This window comes from Scyliorhinus torazame, chromosome 9 (assembly GCF_047496885.1).
Source record: "Scyliorhinus torazame isolate Kashiwa2021f chromosome 9, sScyTor2.1, whole genome shotgun sequence".
In the NCBI taxonomy this organism is placed as follows: Eukaryota; Metazoa; Chordata; class Chondrichthyes; order Carcharhiniformes; family Scyliorhinidae; genus Scyliorhinus; species Scyliorhinus torazame.
This window is the reverse complement of record NC_092715.1, coordinates 125,818,314-125,833,599: the sequence shown is the minus strand read 5'-3', so window position 1 is coordinate 125,833,599 and position 15,286 is coordinate 125,818,314. Positions and strand designations below refer to the sequence as shown.

Here is a 15,286-nt window from a genome sequence, read left to right as displayed (position 1 = left end):
TCAGTCCGTGTTAACAGAGAGTCAAACTCACAGAGAACTGTGCTAACTGTGCTACAGGTTCAATAAATCAGATTGAACTAACTTCAAGGTCTGGAGTATCTTTTGGTTAAAGCTGCATCCAGTTGCAGCCTGTGTTATCCCAGAGTACATAACACAGCATGCTCCCAGGAGACTGCTTAATCTAGGTGGTTTATCTCAGTCCGTGTTAGCAGAGAGTCAAACTCATAGAGAACTGTGCTAACTGCTACTGGTTCAATAAATCAGATTGAACTAACTTCAAGGTCTGGAGTATCTTTTGGTTAAAGCTGCATCCAGTTGCAGCCTGTGTTATCCCAGAGTACATAACACAACATGCTCCCAGGACACTGCTTAATCTAGGTGGTTTATCTCAGTCCGTTCCGTGACGACCAGCGAATGTATCCCGGCACCATGGAGAAGATTCAGGCTCCTCACCAGCTCAGGACCTCCGGCAATCTCAGTGCTAACTGGCGGACATTCAAGCAAAAGTTTCTGCTGTACATCGAAGCTTCAGACCTCGTGGGTGCGTCTGATGCAAGGAAGATTGCGCTTCTCCTCTCAACAGCAGGTGATCAAGCCATCAAACTCTTCAACTCTTTCCACTTCACCGAAGGCCAGGACAAGACAAAGTTTCAGACCATCCTGGAAAAGTTTGACATTCACTGTGAAGTGGACACCAATGAAATCTTCGAGCGCTACATATTCAAACAGCATCTACAAGGTAAAGATGAATCTTTGAACTCCTTCTTAACTAACCTCCGCCTGCTAGTGCTGTCCTACAACTTTGGTGCTATTGCTGACTCCATGATCAGAGACCAAATCGTTTTTGGAGTTCACTCTGATCCTCAGAGAGCAGCTACTGAAAATCAAGCATATGATCCTGCCAGTCGCGATTGAAACATGGACAGTCCATGAGCACGGCAAAAATCGCTATGCCCAGCACAAATCGTTGAAAATGAGAAACTTGCCTCTCATGAGGGCAAGAGAGTGTGCAGGCCATCTCCCAGATGCAGCGGCCATTTCGCGCTCTTTTCCCGGGGCTCCACACATGCGCGATGCGAATGGGATAATGAAGCGGCCGACACCCGCATTGCGCATGTGCGACGACGCGCAGAGCGTCAGGACGCTGACGTCATGACGTGCTCGAACTGCGGCAACGCCCACTTAAAGAAACACTGCCCTGCAAGAGGCAGGTGATTTTTAAACTGCGGGAAGCCTGGTCACTATGCAGCCTTGTGCAGGTCTGCACCACCAGTCAGGGGCCAGCGCTCCCAATTCCGACGACGGCGCGTTCAGAGTGTGCAACAACGATTACAGGATTCTGATCCTGGCAGCACAACAGATCCAGAGGAAGAATACCTGGACTCCGCCTACTGTGTCGGCATCATTACCAAATGTGAATATGCCACATCCAACTGATCACAAATTCAATCCATCTTCGCTGTGGATTCTGCGGACAAATGGCGTGCGGTGATGCAGGTCAACCACTGCTCCATCCAGTTTAAGCTGGACACAGGTGCTTCTGCAACCTCCTCTCACAGACAGATTTCAAACACATCAAGAAGCCCGCCATGGTCCTCCAGCAACCTGCAGGCTCCTGGACTACAACGGAAATGCCACCACGGCACTGGGATCCTGCCATCTACTCGTCTCCAACCGGAGCATCCATGCACGGTTACATTTTGAAATTGTCAAGCCAGACAGGGCATCCCTACTTGGCACGCATGCCTGCAAGCAGCTGAACCTCGTGCAGTGGGTTGATACAACAACATCCTCCAATGTGGATCTTCAGGCCGGCATTGACGACAAGGGGCTGGTTTAGCACAGGGCTAAAGAGCTGGCTTTTAAAGCAGACCAAGGCAGGCCAGCAGCACGGTTCAATTCCCGTACCAGCCTCCCCGAACAGGCGCCGGAATGTGACGACTAGGGGCTTTTCACAGTATCTTCATTTGAAGCCTACGTGTGACAATAAGCGATTTTCATTTCATTTCATTTCCTCGCTCAGTATCCGGATGTGTTCGACGGGATGGGCACGCTGTCATATCGATACAAGATTCTGCCACAACCTGATGCCAAGCCAGTAGTCCACGCACCACACCGGGTCCCGGCTCCACTGAGGGAGCGCCTGAAGGCACAGCTCAAGGATCTTCAGCAACAGGGCATAATTTCCAAGGGAACCGAACTGACTGACTGGGTCAGCTCGATGGTATGTGTTAGAAAGACTTCGGGAGACCTGCGCATCTGCATTGATCCCAAGGATCTAAATAAGAATATAATGCGTGAACACTACCCCATCCCGAAGCGGGAGGAACTCACCAGTGAGATGGCACACGCACATTTTTTCACCAAGTTAGATGCGTCACATGGATTTTGGCAAATCCAGCTGGATGAGTCCAGCAGAAGGCTCTGCACCTTCAACACACCGTTTGGCAGATACTGCTATAATCGCATGCCGTTTGGCATTGTCTCGGCATCAGAGATCTTCCATCGCATCGTGGAGCAGATGATGGAGGGCATTGAAGGGGTTTGTGTGTACGTGGACGACATCATCATATGGTCCATGACCCCTAAAGAGCATGTTTCCCGTCTCCAGCAGGTATTCCGCCGCGTCCATGCCAATGGCCTGAAGCTGAACAGGTCCAAATGTTGCTTTGGCATGTCGACATTCAAGTTCCTAGGTGACCAGATCTCTCAGCAGGCCGTGCGCCCAGACACAGACAAAGTCAAGGACATCAAAGTCATGAAGGTCCCTGAAGACAAGAAGGCGGTGTTGCGCATCCTGGACATGGTCAATTTTCTGGGCAAGTTCATCCCAAACCTGGCCTCACACACCACGGCCCGACGAAACCTGGGGAAAAAGTCCACTGCCTTTGAGTGGAAGGCAGCACATCAGGCAGAGTGGTTGGAGCTGAAAGCCAAGCTCACCACTGCACCCATCTTGGCATTTTTCGACCTAGACAGGGAGACGAAGATCTCGACAGATGCGACCCAGGATGGCTGTGCTGCTTCAACGCGATGACACTTCATCCTGGGCACCGGTAGCCTACGCATCGAGGGCCATGACGCCCACCTGAACAAGGTAAGCGCAAATAGAGAAGGAATGCCTGGGTCTTCTCACTGGCATTCTCAAGTTTCACGACTATGTCTATGGCCTGCCGACATTCACTGTCGAGACGGATCATAGGCCTCTGGTCCACATTATCCACAAGGACCTGAACGACATGACTCCTCGGTTGCAGCGCATCCTCCTCAAACTCAGATGGTACGACTTTGACTTAGTGTACATGCCTGGCAAGGAGCTCATTATCGCTGATGCATTGTCCTGCTCCATCACATTGCCTAGTGAACCGCTGGAAATCATCCGGCAGATTGAATCCAGGTGCAGTTGTGTGCTAGCACCCTCCCGGCGTCTGATGAGAAGGTAGTTGGTATCCTCAAGGAGACAGCCAAAGACCCTCTCATGCAGCGTGTCATGTACCACCTCGCCAATGGCTGGCAGAAAGGGCAGTGCCCTCAATTTTACAATGTAAAGGACGACCTGACGGTGATTGATGGTATCTTCCTCAAGCTGGACCGGATTGTCATTCCACTCAGTCTCCAGAGCTTGGTGCTCCGCCAAATCCGTGAGGGACACCTGGGCGTCGAGAAGTGCAGATGCAGAGCCAGAGAGCCAGGCAGGCTGTCTACTGGCCCGGTATTAGCCAGGACATCTCGAACATGGTCCTCAACTGTGCGACCTGTCAACACTTCCAGCCAGCGCAGAGCAAGGAGACGCTCCAGCAGCATGAAATCGAGACCCCCCCCCCCCCGGTGGTCCAAGGTTGGCATCGACCTCTTTCGTGTGAATGGTCGTGACTACGTGTTGATTATTGACTATTTCTCTAATTGCCCTGAAGTCGTGAAGCTCTCAGACCTCACATCTCGGACTGTCATCAAGGCCTGTAAGGAGACATTCTCCAGGCATGGTATCCCACTCACTGTCATGAGTGACAATGGCCCGTGCTTCAACAGCCACGAGTGGTCTATGTTTGCCAAGTCATACCATTTCAAACATGTCACTTCCAGCCCACACTATCCACAGTCCAATGGGAAGGTTGAAAAAGGGGTGCATATTGTGAAACAGCTCATCTACAAGGCCACGAACTCTGCTTCTGACATCTACCTCGCGCTGCTTGCATCCAGGGCGACCCCACTGTCCACTGGCATGTCGCCGGCTCAACTCCTGATGAACAGGGACCTGCGGACGACACTTCCAGCCATGCACTTGCCCAACCTGGATCACCTCCCGGTGCTACAGAAGGTGCAGCAGCTCCCAAACCAGCAAAAGCAGGGCTATGATGCTCATGCCACCGATTTGCCCGTGTTATCACCGGCAGACACTGTCAGGATCAAGATACCGGATGGTGGCTGGTCTGCACCAGCTGTCGTTGTTCGACAGGCTGCTCCCCGCTCGTATGTTGTACGTATGGCTGATGGTTCTGTTGTGCGACGAAACAAGATGGGCACTGCGCAAAGTTGCCTGCCCGCAACTGCTTTCTTCTCTGTTTCCGTCCGTTGTTTTGCCACCTCCTGATACCTCGTACTACGAGGCCACCGGTCAGACTACCATCCCGCCTGTAAAGGGGCCGTCTTCCCCACCACCACCTCTCCGGCGGTCGACAAGGATCAGACGCAAGTCCCAGAGACTGGACTTATGAACATTTGTTTTGTTTGCTATGTTCTGTTTTAGTTAGCTGTCTTCACATGTAAATATGTTAATATATGCCACCACATGTAACTACGTTCCCATGTGCCAACAAAACATTTAAAAAAGGGTAGATGTCATGATATGCAGACATGCAGATAATGATATACAGACAGGCAGCTAATGAACACAGAGAACAGGACATGACCAATGAGCAGGCAGGACACTCGGGAGGTATCTCACTATAAAAGGCACGAGGCACTCACACTCCACCTCTTTCCACTGATGAACATCTACAGAGTGAGTCAGGGTGTATGTCCAGTATCACACCTCCAGCACGTGGCTAAGAGCTAGTCTGGTTCAGTCAGACAGAGTAACCACACTTAGGTTAGCAGAGAGTCAAACTCTGCTACTGGTTCAATAAATCAGATTGAACTAACTTCAAGGTCTGGAGTATCTTTTGGTTAAAGCTGCATCCAGTTGCAGCCTGTGTTATCCCAGAGTACATAACACATCAGACTGGGCTGTGTTCACGGCACTCTGTAGTTCTAGTAAGATGGGGCAGAATGCCTCCCCTCTTCTCCGACTCCTTATTCGAATGCAATAGGGTTTTCTTCTAAAGGATATGCTTGCTAATTCATTCAGTGTTCAAATGTTTACCTGCTATGACTCAACTAGTAGCTTTCAGCCTAAGAAGTACATACATTTATTTTTGATGTAAAGCATGGCCGTATAAAGAGATGATTAATTTAGAATATTACACAATGTTAGAGTATTGGCTTAAGTGGTTCTTATATTGTAAACAATCTGCCAGCACAGGCCTGGTGACAACACAGAAGTATATTAGTATGGCAGCAAAGCACCTTTTATTTCCCATTATATGTCGCTATCATTATGTTGAATAAACCTAGTGACAGTAATGCTTCACAATTCAAATCTTAATAATGTGTGAATGGCAAAAGTAGAAACCTTGAAAAGCTTTCATTCCCCTTTTTCCTATAGTATTAGCTGTGATGGAATGTTTATCCCTGGTTACTGCTTTAAACTGAGTTGTATTATGTCGTGTCATGCAAGGCACATCTGAGGATGTGAATCTTTTTACCCAACCCAATACATTGTGCGATGCTTGCACATAACAAATATTTTGATCTTCAATAATAATAATCTTTATTGTCACAAGTCGGCTTACATTAACGCTGCAATGAAGTTACTGTGAAAAGCCCCTCGTCGCCATATTCCAGCGTCTGTTAGGGTACACAGAGGGAGAATTCAGAATGTCCAAATTACCTAACAGTACGTCTTTTGGGCCTTGTGGGAGGAAACCAGAGCACCCGGAGGAAACTCATGCAGACACAAGGAGAACATGCAGACTCCACACAGATAGTGTCCCAAGCCAGGAATCGAACTTGGGACCCTGGAGCTGTAGTCATCATGTTCACATAACCAAGACTTCCCACAGTGAATTAAGACTACCAGACTTTGTTAGAGAGATGAGATGGGGCCAAATCTTCTCATATATGTCTCAATAATGACTACTTATATTTATCTAGCATCTAAAATAATGCAAGTAACTTGCCAAGAGCATTACCAAATACAATTTGACACCAAGCCACAAAATGAGATATTAGGAAAAAGAAGATCATACAAAATAGCAAATGATTAAAATTTTGGTCAATGGTTTAAGTTTTAAGGTGGGTCTTAAAGGAAGAAAGTGAGGTTGAGAAGTTTAGGAAGATAAACTATAGTGTTTAGGACCATGGTAGCTGAAGGCATAGCCACCAGCGGTGTAGCAATTAAAATCGGGATAATTATGAGTCCAGAATTGGAGAACTCCAATATCTGATGTTTGTAGGGCTACAGAGATTACTCTGTGTCTCTGGCCAATAAACTAACATCAATATAATTTTCAGAAATTTTCAAAGAGTAGCTTGTGATATTATGGTTTTTTATTTGTGTTCCAGTGGTAGTACTCTCACTTTTGAATCAGCAGGTCATGGCTTCAAGTCGCCTCCAGGGAGTTCTGAATTTATGAAAGCAACAAATAAGAAAGAATCCATTTGAGCAGATATTCTCAATGCAGTGCAGTATTGAGGGAGTGCTCCACTGTTAGAGGTATCATCTCTTAAATGATATGCTAAATCATGGCACCGTCTGTCTCTGAGCTATATATGAAAAGCCCTATTTTATATTCTAAGTGCAGGGGAGCTCTCCTGGTTTCCAAGCCAATATTTATTTAATAACCAAAATAAATAAACATAATATTTGTCATTATCTCATTTCTGTTTGTGGGGCCTTGCTGTGTGCATCTTGGCTATTGCATTTCCTACATTACAACTGTAACTATATTGTATTACAGAAAGTACTTAATTGATTGTAAAATGCATAAGATCATGGAAGGTGCCATATAAATGCAAATTCTTTCTTTCTGTCTTCCCTCACGATAGAGAGTTGAAGAACACATAATTTTAGTGCACGATTATCATAACATTTTATCTTAATTCGGATTTGATATGAAAATGGAGTATTGAAACTCCATTAATATGTAAATCTACAATGGGTTTAGAGGAATTTGCATACAAATCTGATATTTGTGTACTTAACAGCTGTGGGACATTGACCTTAAATAGCTGGGTTGTTAGAGCCAGCTGCTGGTAATAAATGGCCATCATTTTCCTGACTACTCCCGCTATCAGCTTCTACAATGATCATTTGCCTGCAGCAAAATAAATATAAAATTAAAAATACATTAAAGGAATAACACAGTTACACACAAATGCCAACTAATGCATCTACTATTTTGTTCTTCCATATTTCCTCCTTTATTTTCTGTGCATGCACATAGTAGGAAGAATAAACACCACTAAACAGAAAACAAGAGATCTTTTGGAGGCCATGGGCAGTGATTTGGAGAAAGAATGGCCTAGACTGTTAATTCGCGGAAAGTCCATGGCACATCAAATGGAGGATGGACCCCAGATCAAGAGGTCCTGTCCCTGTATCTGGCAGAAACCATTTTTCAAGACGGTGTTGGGAGGGGGGAGATGAAAGTCATTTCCACATGTGGGGTACTCAAATTCAGCAGGACCATTTGAACTATTGCTGGACTATTTCCGCTGGAACATGTGCCATATCCCACAGTGTTTGAATTATAGATGTTTAGAGTGCTCTTGAAATGCTCTGCTTTCAAGGTATTTAAATCCCTGGCCCTTTAAAATTGAAAACGAAACATGCCTGCCTAATCTAGAGAGTTGAAAATAATTGTTTTAGCAGTTTCAACAGCAGTTTGTTGACATTACCTTAAGTGCCATCATTATAGCATTATTAATGGTTGACTGCTTTCTGCAACCTATCATTATCATAACTTAGGGGAGGGCTGTGCTGTATGTTTGCAGTTTGATTAACAATGCAAATAGGTTATTAAAGGATTAGCTGTCTTTGTGGTTATGAAGACAAATTGTTGTTTTAAAAGGGATTAAGTGCTTGAAGGGATTTTAATTTGAATCAACTTTCATGAATGAGTATGTTTTTTATAGAGTGCAGATATTTGGAACTTTGTTTTATTTCATCCCAGCACAGCCCCTGAGGTCTGCCCATGGTGCATACTGGGTAAGTTAGCCTAGATATTATAAAAGCCTGGGTTGAAGGGGGAGGACGGGTCATGAGTTGACTCTAAGTTGGCATAGGGGCTATAAGAAACCATTAGTTGGCACCATTGAATGGCATAAGTTGGCATATATTGGCATAGGGAGTGGGTGGCAGGTGAGGGGTGAGGTTCAGCAGGCCTGATAAGAAAACAATTGAATTGTGTCCCAGATAATCAAGGTCAGCCTTTTAAGCAGCTCACCTCAGCAATCTGCAGCCCTGTGCCAACTGCATCTATACAATACCACCCACCCCTTCTCCCTGGAACAAAGACGCCAGCTCTACACACCTACCTTGGGAGCAAAAATCCAGGCCAACGGATGTTTTCCTATTTGTGCGACTTGAAACAGAGTTCACACATTTTTTTAGTGTCCCGAAATTAGAGTATATTTGGGTGCAAGAGTAAGGGGCTGAGGTAGGTCTGTGTCAATTTTGGAGGTATTAGAACATGTCACGTTCCAAGTGAAGGTCAGATCTGTGCAAATTAGCACATGAATCCTGATGTCCTTTTGCAACACTAAACGGGCTATTTAATGAATTCCGGAAGACGAGTTTACATTATTAACCACTGATTCTGCTGGACTGAGGTCTATTCTGGGTGTCATTTGCAATAAGTATCGGATCTGCCCTCTTTACAATAGTCCTTGCAATGCAGGAGGTCATATGACAGCGATTGAGCTGTACTTGCTTATACTGCTTTAAGATAATAGAGCTGCAGCAACATCAGACACACTGCCTCGTTAGCATCTTTTATTATCAGACCATGGAGGTTATAATTCTTGTCTGGGTAGCATTGGACAGTCTCTTGCACTGACTCAATAGTTATCCCAAGGCAGATAGGTAAGTTTATGTGTAAACATCAGTCTGGACTGCACAGTTGCCTACCATTTGAATGCATAATGATTTAATTGTTGAATATGTTGCAGTGTTGATTTTAGGTGTGCAACTGCACAGGGCGCAGAAGAAGGTAAATAAAATTCTGTTTCTGAATTGATAATTGAAAGTTGGCATAAAAGAGCATTTGAATAAGATTTCTTCCAGGCCAGTTAATGTCAGCAAGACAGTGGCACCAGGTTTGAAATTGCTGGTCCATTTAACTCCATCCTTACTTTTTCTACTCTTTTCTGTTTGATTTATTTCACAGTCCAGGGTATTGTGAATTGTCTGATATAAAAACAACGGAGTGATTCTGAAAAGCATTTGGAACATGGGGATGACACTTTTCCTTATTTTCGGGAATGCTTTACCGAAGCATTTAGATGGATTTTCTAAAGCAGGCTATGAGCTATCTCTTTTTCCCTAACTTTCTCCTTTAGCCTTGGACTTTCTTGTTCTTTCTCTCTATCTCCCTCTCCATTGATCTCTGAACAATGGATGCATATGTAAAATGCAAAATAATATTTCTTGTTTTTAATCTATTGCAGTTATAGTTAAAAGCTCATCACTGGCTACGCAACTGACATTTGCTTTTATTCTGTTTTCTCATCAGGCTTAAGTGAAAACAAAAGACGTGAGCTAGCTGCGCTACTATGAAGTCTGAGGCCTTGCTGCTATATTTTTCGCTACTACATTTTGCTGGGGCAGGTTTCCCCGAAGACTCTGAGCCTATCAGTATTGCACATGGCAACTGTAAGTTTTCAAGTCCAATTTGTTATTTGCTGACTTAAGCGTAGATCCCCAAAATAAAGGATAAAATGTTCCGAAATGATGCATTTGTCTGGAGTTAGTTAAATATCTTCAACAAGCAAAAATGTTCCTTCAAGCAAGAATTTTGAGTTTGTGATGGAATTAGTGTCCCTGCTGACTTGTAACAAGAATTACAGGAATGAGTGCCTGTGAAATCTGTTATATTACTTCACTGCCTTGGGGTACAAAGACTGAAGGGCTAAGTGTGGGAATTGCAATTCGGGCTGATGTGGTTATATTCTTTCTCCCTTAACAGATACAAAACAATATTCGGTATTTTTGGGTCACAAACCAGGTCGAAATAATACACTAAGACACAAGCTGGACATTCAGCTGATTGTGAAAATGAATCGAACACTCTACATTGCTGCTAGGTCAGTAGTATTTCGCTAACTTGTCGAACTCTTGCTGAACAATGTTCTGAATTGTCCCAAAGAAAGTGGCCCTGGCTGCTCGTATAATAGAAAGGGGTCAATTTAAGAACCACTCTTGTTTAGTAGTGTTAGGCAGTGGGCTTGCTTGCACTAGCTTGCAGATGTGGGAGATGATTTTGTGTCCATTGAATCATTTTAGTGTTGTTTCATGTACAGGCACACAAATACTTAGGAATAAGAGTCGGCCATTGAGCCCCCATCAGTCTATTCTGCCATTCAATCCGACCGTGACTAACCTGTACTGTAACTCCATACGGATTAGTATTGGCAGAGGTTGGACACAAGGACACTGGACATTTCTTGGATTGTAAATGATGTCAAAATTGAATTTTGCTGTCATGGTGTTGTAGCTTTGACACAAAAACAGAAAATGCTGGACAATGGCAGCAGGTCTGACAGCATCTGTGGAGAGAGAAGGGAGCTAACGTTTCAAGTCTGGATGACTTTGTCAAAGTTTGGTCAACGTTGTAGCTTTGAATTGCTACTCATTATTCCTACATTTGTAACTGGGGACAGTGGAGATAATTTTGATCTTGTTGGTGTAAAAATTGTTGAATTATAGGTTGAATCATAGAATTTACAGGATAGAAGGAGGCCATTTTCCCATCGAGTCTGCACTAGCTCTTGGGAAATAGCACCCTACTTAAGCCCACGCCTCCACCCTATCCCTGTAACCCAATAACCCCACTTTTTGGACACCAAGGGCAATTTAGCATGGCCAATCCACCTAACCTGCATATCTTTGAACTGTGGGAGGAAACCGGAGCACCCGGAGGAAACCCACGCAAGCACGGGGAAAATGTACAGACTCCGCACAGACAGTGACCCAAGCCGGGAATCAAACCTGGGACACTGGAGCTGTGAAGCAACTGTGCTATCCGCTGTGCTACCGTGCTGCCCTCACGATGGCAATTGACAGCTTGTTTTTATCTATCCTCAATTTTCTTTCTATTGAAATCAGCATGATAAAAAATTGCAAGAGATATAAAATGGGTAGCTGATTCACTAACACCTATTTCCCAGCATTGCAGTATGTTGACAATAACCCTATGGTCTTGATTGTTTTCATTCCGTAGTCTGCGATCTAAAATATTGCTATGTGAATCAGTAGTCTGTCATCTTTACAAATTTGAATGTATCAAACATATCTAGACACACTTTGCAATGAGATTGCAATCTGAAATAAAAAGTCACTGTTTTCAAGACAGTGATTTGGAAAATGTTTTTTCCTTGTTGTTCACAACTAGTGATGGTGTGAAACATGTCTAGTTTCATTTGAATTGGATATTATAATGACAAAAATAACTGTACTCCATTCTCCCCAAACATAAATTCAAGTTCCTCAAAGATACTGCCCATTTAAAGAAGGATGCAATACTATTTTCAAACTTATACCAATGTTGGGGAATCATGCATTGGAAGCAGAAGGGAATTTTTGCACAATGGAATTAATTTACTGCCTGAGGTAAAATTAAGGAGGCCAAATTCAATTTTGACGCTGGAGACTGCAGAAGGAAAGTTATTTGGTCTCTGGGAGCCCCTATAACTCAATTAATTTTGGACAGCTAAAAAGAATATCAAAAAGAAAAAGGCAGAAAGGAAGACAAGGAATTCATCTGTCTGCCAGCAGGATGGTAACCAAGTTTATGCATTGGTCTGAGATGTGGCAGTTTGAAAAGGTCTTTCTATTTATAATAACGTTATTACCCGTTTGGCTTTCTTAAACAGGGAAACCTATTTATGACAGCGATAGCCTGTTGGGTGTTTTCTCTCATGAATAGAAAGGAGCAAGGGTACTGTTTTGTTCAAGAAGGAAGCATGCTATTTCATTTTCATTGCAATGGTGTCACCTTAAAGTAGATCCTATTCAACATAATTTACAATATTGTGTTTACAAACCATGCTTTCCCAACAAATATTTGTGAAGATAGTAAGCTCGATAGTTTAGTTGTTTGGCAGTACGAGTAGCAGTTAAATACTGGCAGAATGCTTATTAAAGAAATCAAATTCACCTTAATCTCAAGTGTACTGTGAATTGCAATATGTTATAACGGGTTAATCTTCTTCAATAATTTTAAAAACACAGAGTGACTTGGAGTTATCTTTTGAAGTTGCTTGTGTTTCATCCAAATGGTTTTGATTGTGGAAAAAAGTGTTTGTTTTAATAACTGTTTGGGGTGGAGAGTCACTGGGCACGATTTTCCGGAAAAATTTCTAAGTGTGGTAGCGAGCAGGAATTTCTGCGAGCTTCTCGGTGCTCAGCCCAGCGAGGTCGGCAATTCAACGTTAATTGATCCATTTAACGAAGCCCCACGAGCTTCACGCCGCAAATGATGGCTCGCCAGCTGATTCGCCGGTACCGCGCTCGCCAGTCGCCCCCCCGCTAGCTAACAAGGTCGAGCAACACTTAAGCTACACTTGCTCAACCAACCCCAGCCAGCTCACAACAATGACGGCAAGGAGACTGGCCCCAAGATTCGAGGATGCTGACCTGGGGAGGCTGCTAGACGCAGTGGAGACCAGGAGGGATGTTCTGCTCTCCAGAGGGTCCCGGAGAGTTAGCGACAAGGCAGCCAGTGCTGCCTGGGAGAAAGTAGCGGCAGCTGTTGGCTCGGGGTGTGCGACCAGAGGACAGGCCTTCAGTGCCGGAAAAAGGTCAATGACCTACACCAGGCAGCGCGAATGAGTAGACACCAATGAGCGCCCCCCCTCCCACCAGCCCCCCCTCTCAAGGGAACATCCACGCCACCCCCCTCCCCACACACACACACACACACACAACCCTGCTGGCAGGAACCCCCAGTCCGTGGGCTACTGGATCCCAGGACCCAGCTGGGTCCAAGCTTGATGCTGAGCCTGTGGTACAGAGATACCTGGAGCTGATGAAGACGATAGTGAGTGGCCGGGACATTCAGAGGGGGTTGTCAGCACCACTCTAGCATAGCCGATTGGACGAGTCCTAGAGGCTACGGGCGCAGGAGATGGCGGCGGCATTGCGTGGCACTGAGGCCAACACTGCTAGGATGGCGACTGCAGTGGAGAGCCTGATGCAAATTGTCGACACTATTAGTGAAGGTGTCCAAGGCGTTGAGCAGTTGGTGACGGCCATGGCTGAGGATCTCAGCAGAATGTCCGAATCGCTGGGTTGACCTTGAAGAGATTCTGCGGGACATGTCCCGCCCTCAGATGGGCATGGCTGAGGCACGCGGAACTTATGCCAGTCACAGGTGGTCATGGCTGAGGCATTGCAGAGCATGGCCCAGTCACTGAGGAGCATCAACATAATGGTGCAGACCATGGTGAATCACCAGGGCTGGCAGAGCCAAATGTTGCAGGAGCAGCCGGGGCTGAAAAAGCTGCCTCTCCATCCCAAGATGAGCTCCAGGGCCCTATGGGCACCGACCGGGAGGAGGGGGGCGCTGAGTGGGTCCCATGGAGTGGCAATGGTGGCCACCAGCTCCCCGAGTCCCACCCTTCTGATTTAATATTTTTAATAATCTTTATTGTTACAAGTAGGCTCAGATTAACACTGCAATGAAGTTACTGTGAAAAGCCCTAAATCGCCACATTCCAGCACCTGTTCGGGCACACAGAGGGAGAATTCAGGATGTCCAAATTACCTAACAGCACGTCTTTCGGGACTTGTGGGAGGAAACTGGAGCACCTGGAGAAAACCCACGCAGACACGGGGAGAATGTGCAGACTCCGCACAGACAGTGACCCAAGCCGGAAATCGAACCTGGAACGCTGGTGCTGTGAAGCAACAGTGCTAACCACTGTGCTACCATGCCGCCCTATAGCCTTCAGCTGCATGGCCAGAGGCCTTGGCAGTCGGTGGGGATTATGGCTGGTCGGTGGGGCAGACAGGCAGAGACAAAGATTGCCCCCTGAATGGGTACACACGATCCAGGGGTTGGCGTGGTGGTGCCGTGGGCAGTTGCCTCCCGGTTGCCCACCCAAAGCTCCCCAACCCCATGAAGGCTGAAGGTCCCTGACCCCCAGGTGAGGGTCTACCACCCCCAGTCGTGGGTCCACCACACCCCTAGGGCAGCAAGCCCAGTGTCCCAGGACTCTTTGCCTGTGAGCAAAGATGGCTACTCACCTCGGCTCCCCACAGAAACCAGGTTCACGTTTTTAAAAAGGAGTACTAATCGGCACCAGCATAACCACTCACTGGGGAGGCTGCTGAATGACAGGAGGACATCGGATATGGGGTTAATTGTATGGAAATAGGGCTTAATTGGTGATAATTGGTTTCTCGCCTCGCTGTGGCAAGATCCCGATTTTGCCTACGGGAATGGGCCGGTTGCATCACAAACTGTTTGCGCCTGGCGCAGATCTCGTTTTTGGCCTCTCCCACTATTCACCGGCCTCGTTTTACTTGAGCGAGAGCGAAACAAGGCCGGAGAATCGCACCCACTGTTTAGAGAGGGGAGCCACATGTCATTTTATTCTTAACCAGAGGTATGATCCAATCTACCCATTTTCCCTTCTGCCTCAGACTTAGCTGAGGCACCCTCCTTGGGATATAGTCCCCTTTCAACATCTCACCCATGTGGCAATTCTTTATTTTGTGAACAGTGATAGGAACCCTCGTAATTCCCTCGTCTCTTTCCCCCTATCTCCCCAACCACTAACCCAGACCAGGATCCTGACAGCAATTTTAGCATCTATGCCACTGCTCTTACTGCTGATAGCAGAATAAGGACTTTGATTCTGTACTGTCATGTATATATAACTAACGTTTGTATTGCTTTTTAAAAAAAACTTATGTCACTAAGATGGTGTCACTTAATATTTTCCATTACGTAGTTCCATGTAA

The 15,286-nt window shown here is 45.7% G+C and overlaps 1 protein-coding gene across 8 annotated transcripts in view; it reads left to right on the top strand.

Annotated features, from left to right (window-relative positions):
• The window catches only part of sema6a (sema domain, transmembrane domain (TM), and cytoplasmic domain, (semaphorin) 6A), a 159,802-nt gene that overhangs the window by 66,254 nt on the left and 78,262 nt on the right, over positions 1-15,286 (top strand). For all 8 annotated transcript variants that reach the window (XM_072516499.1, XM_072516497.1, XM_072516505.1 and 5 more), the window contains exons 2-3: positions 9,834-9,973; positions 10,287-10,404. In XM_072516499.1, the coding sequence (XP_072372600.1) occupies positions 9,874-9,973; positions 10,287-10,404 (218 nt within the window). In that variant the 5' untranslated portion in view covers positions 9,834-9,873. The remainder of the gene's footprint in view (positions 1-9,833; positions 9,974-10,286; positions 10,405-15,286) is intronic.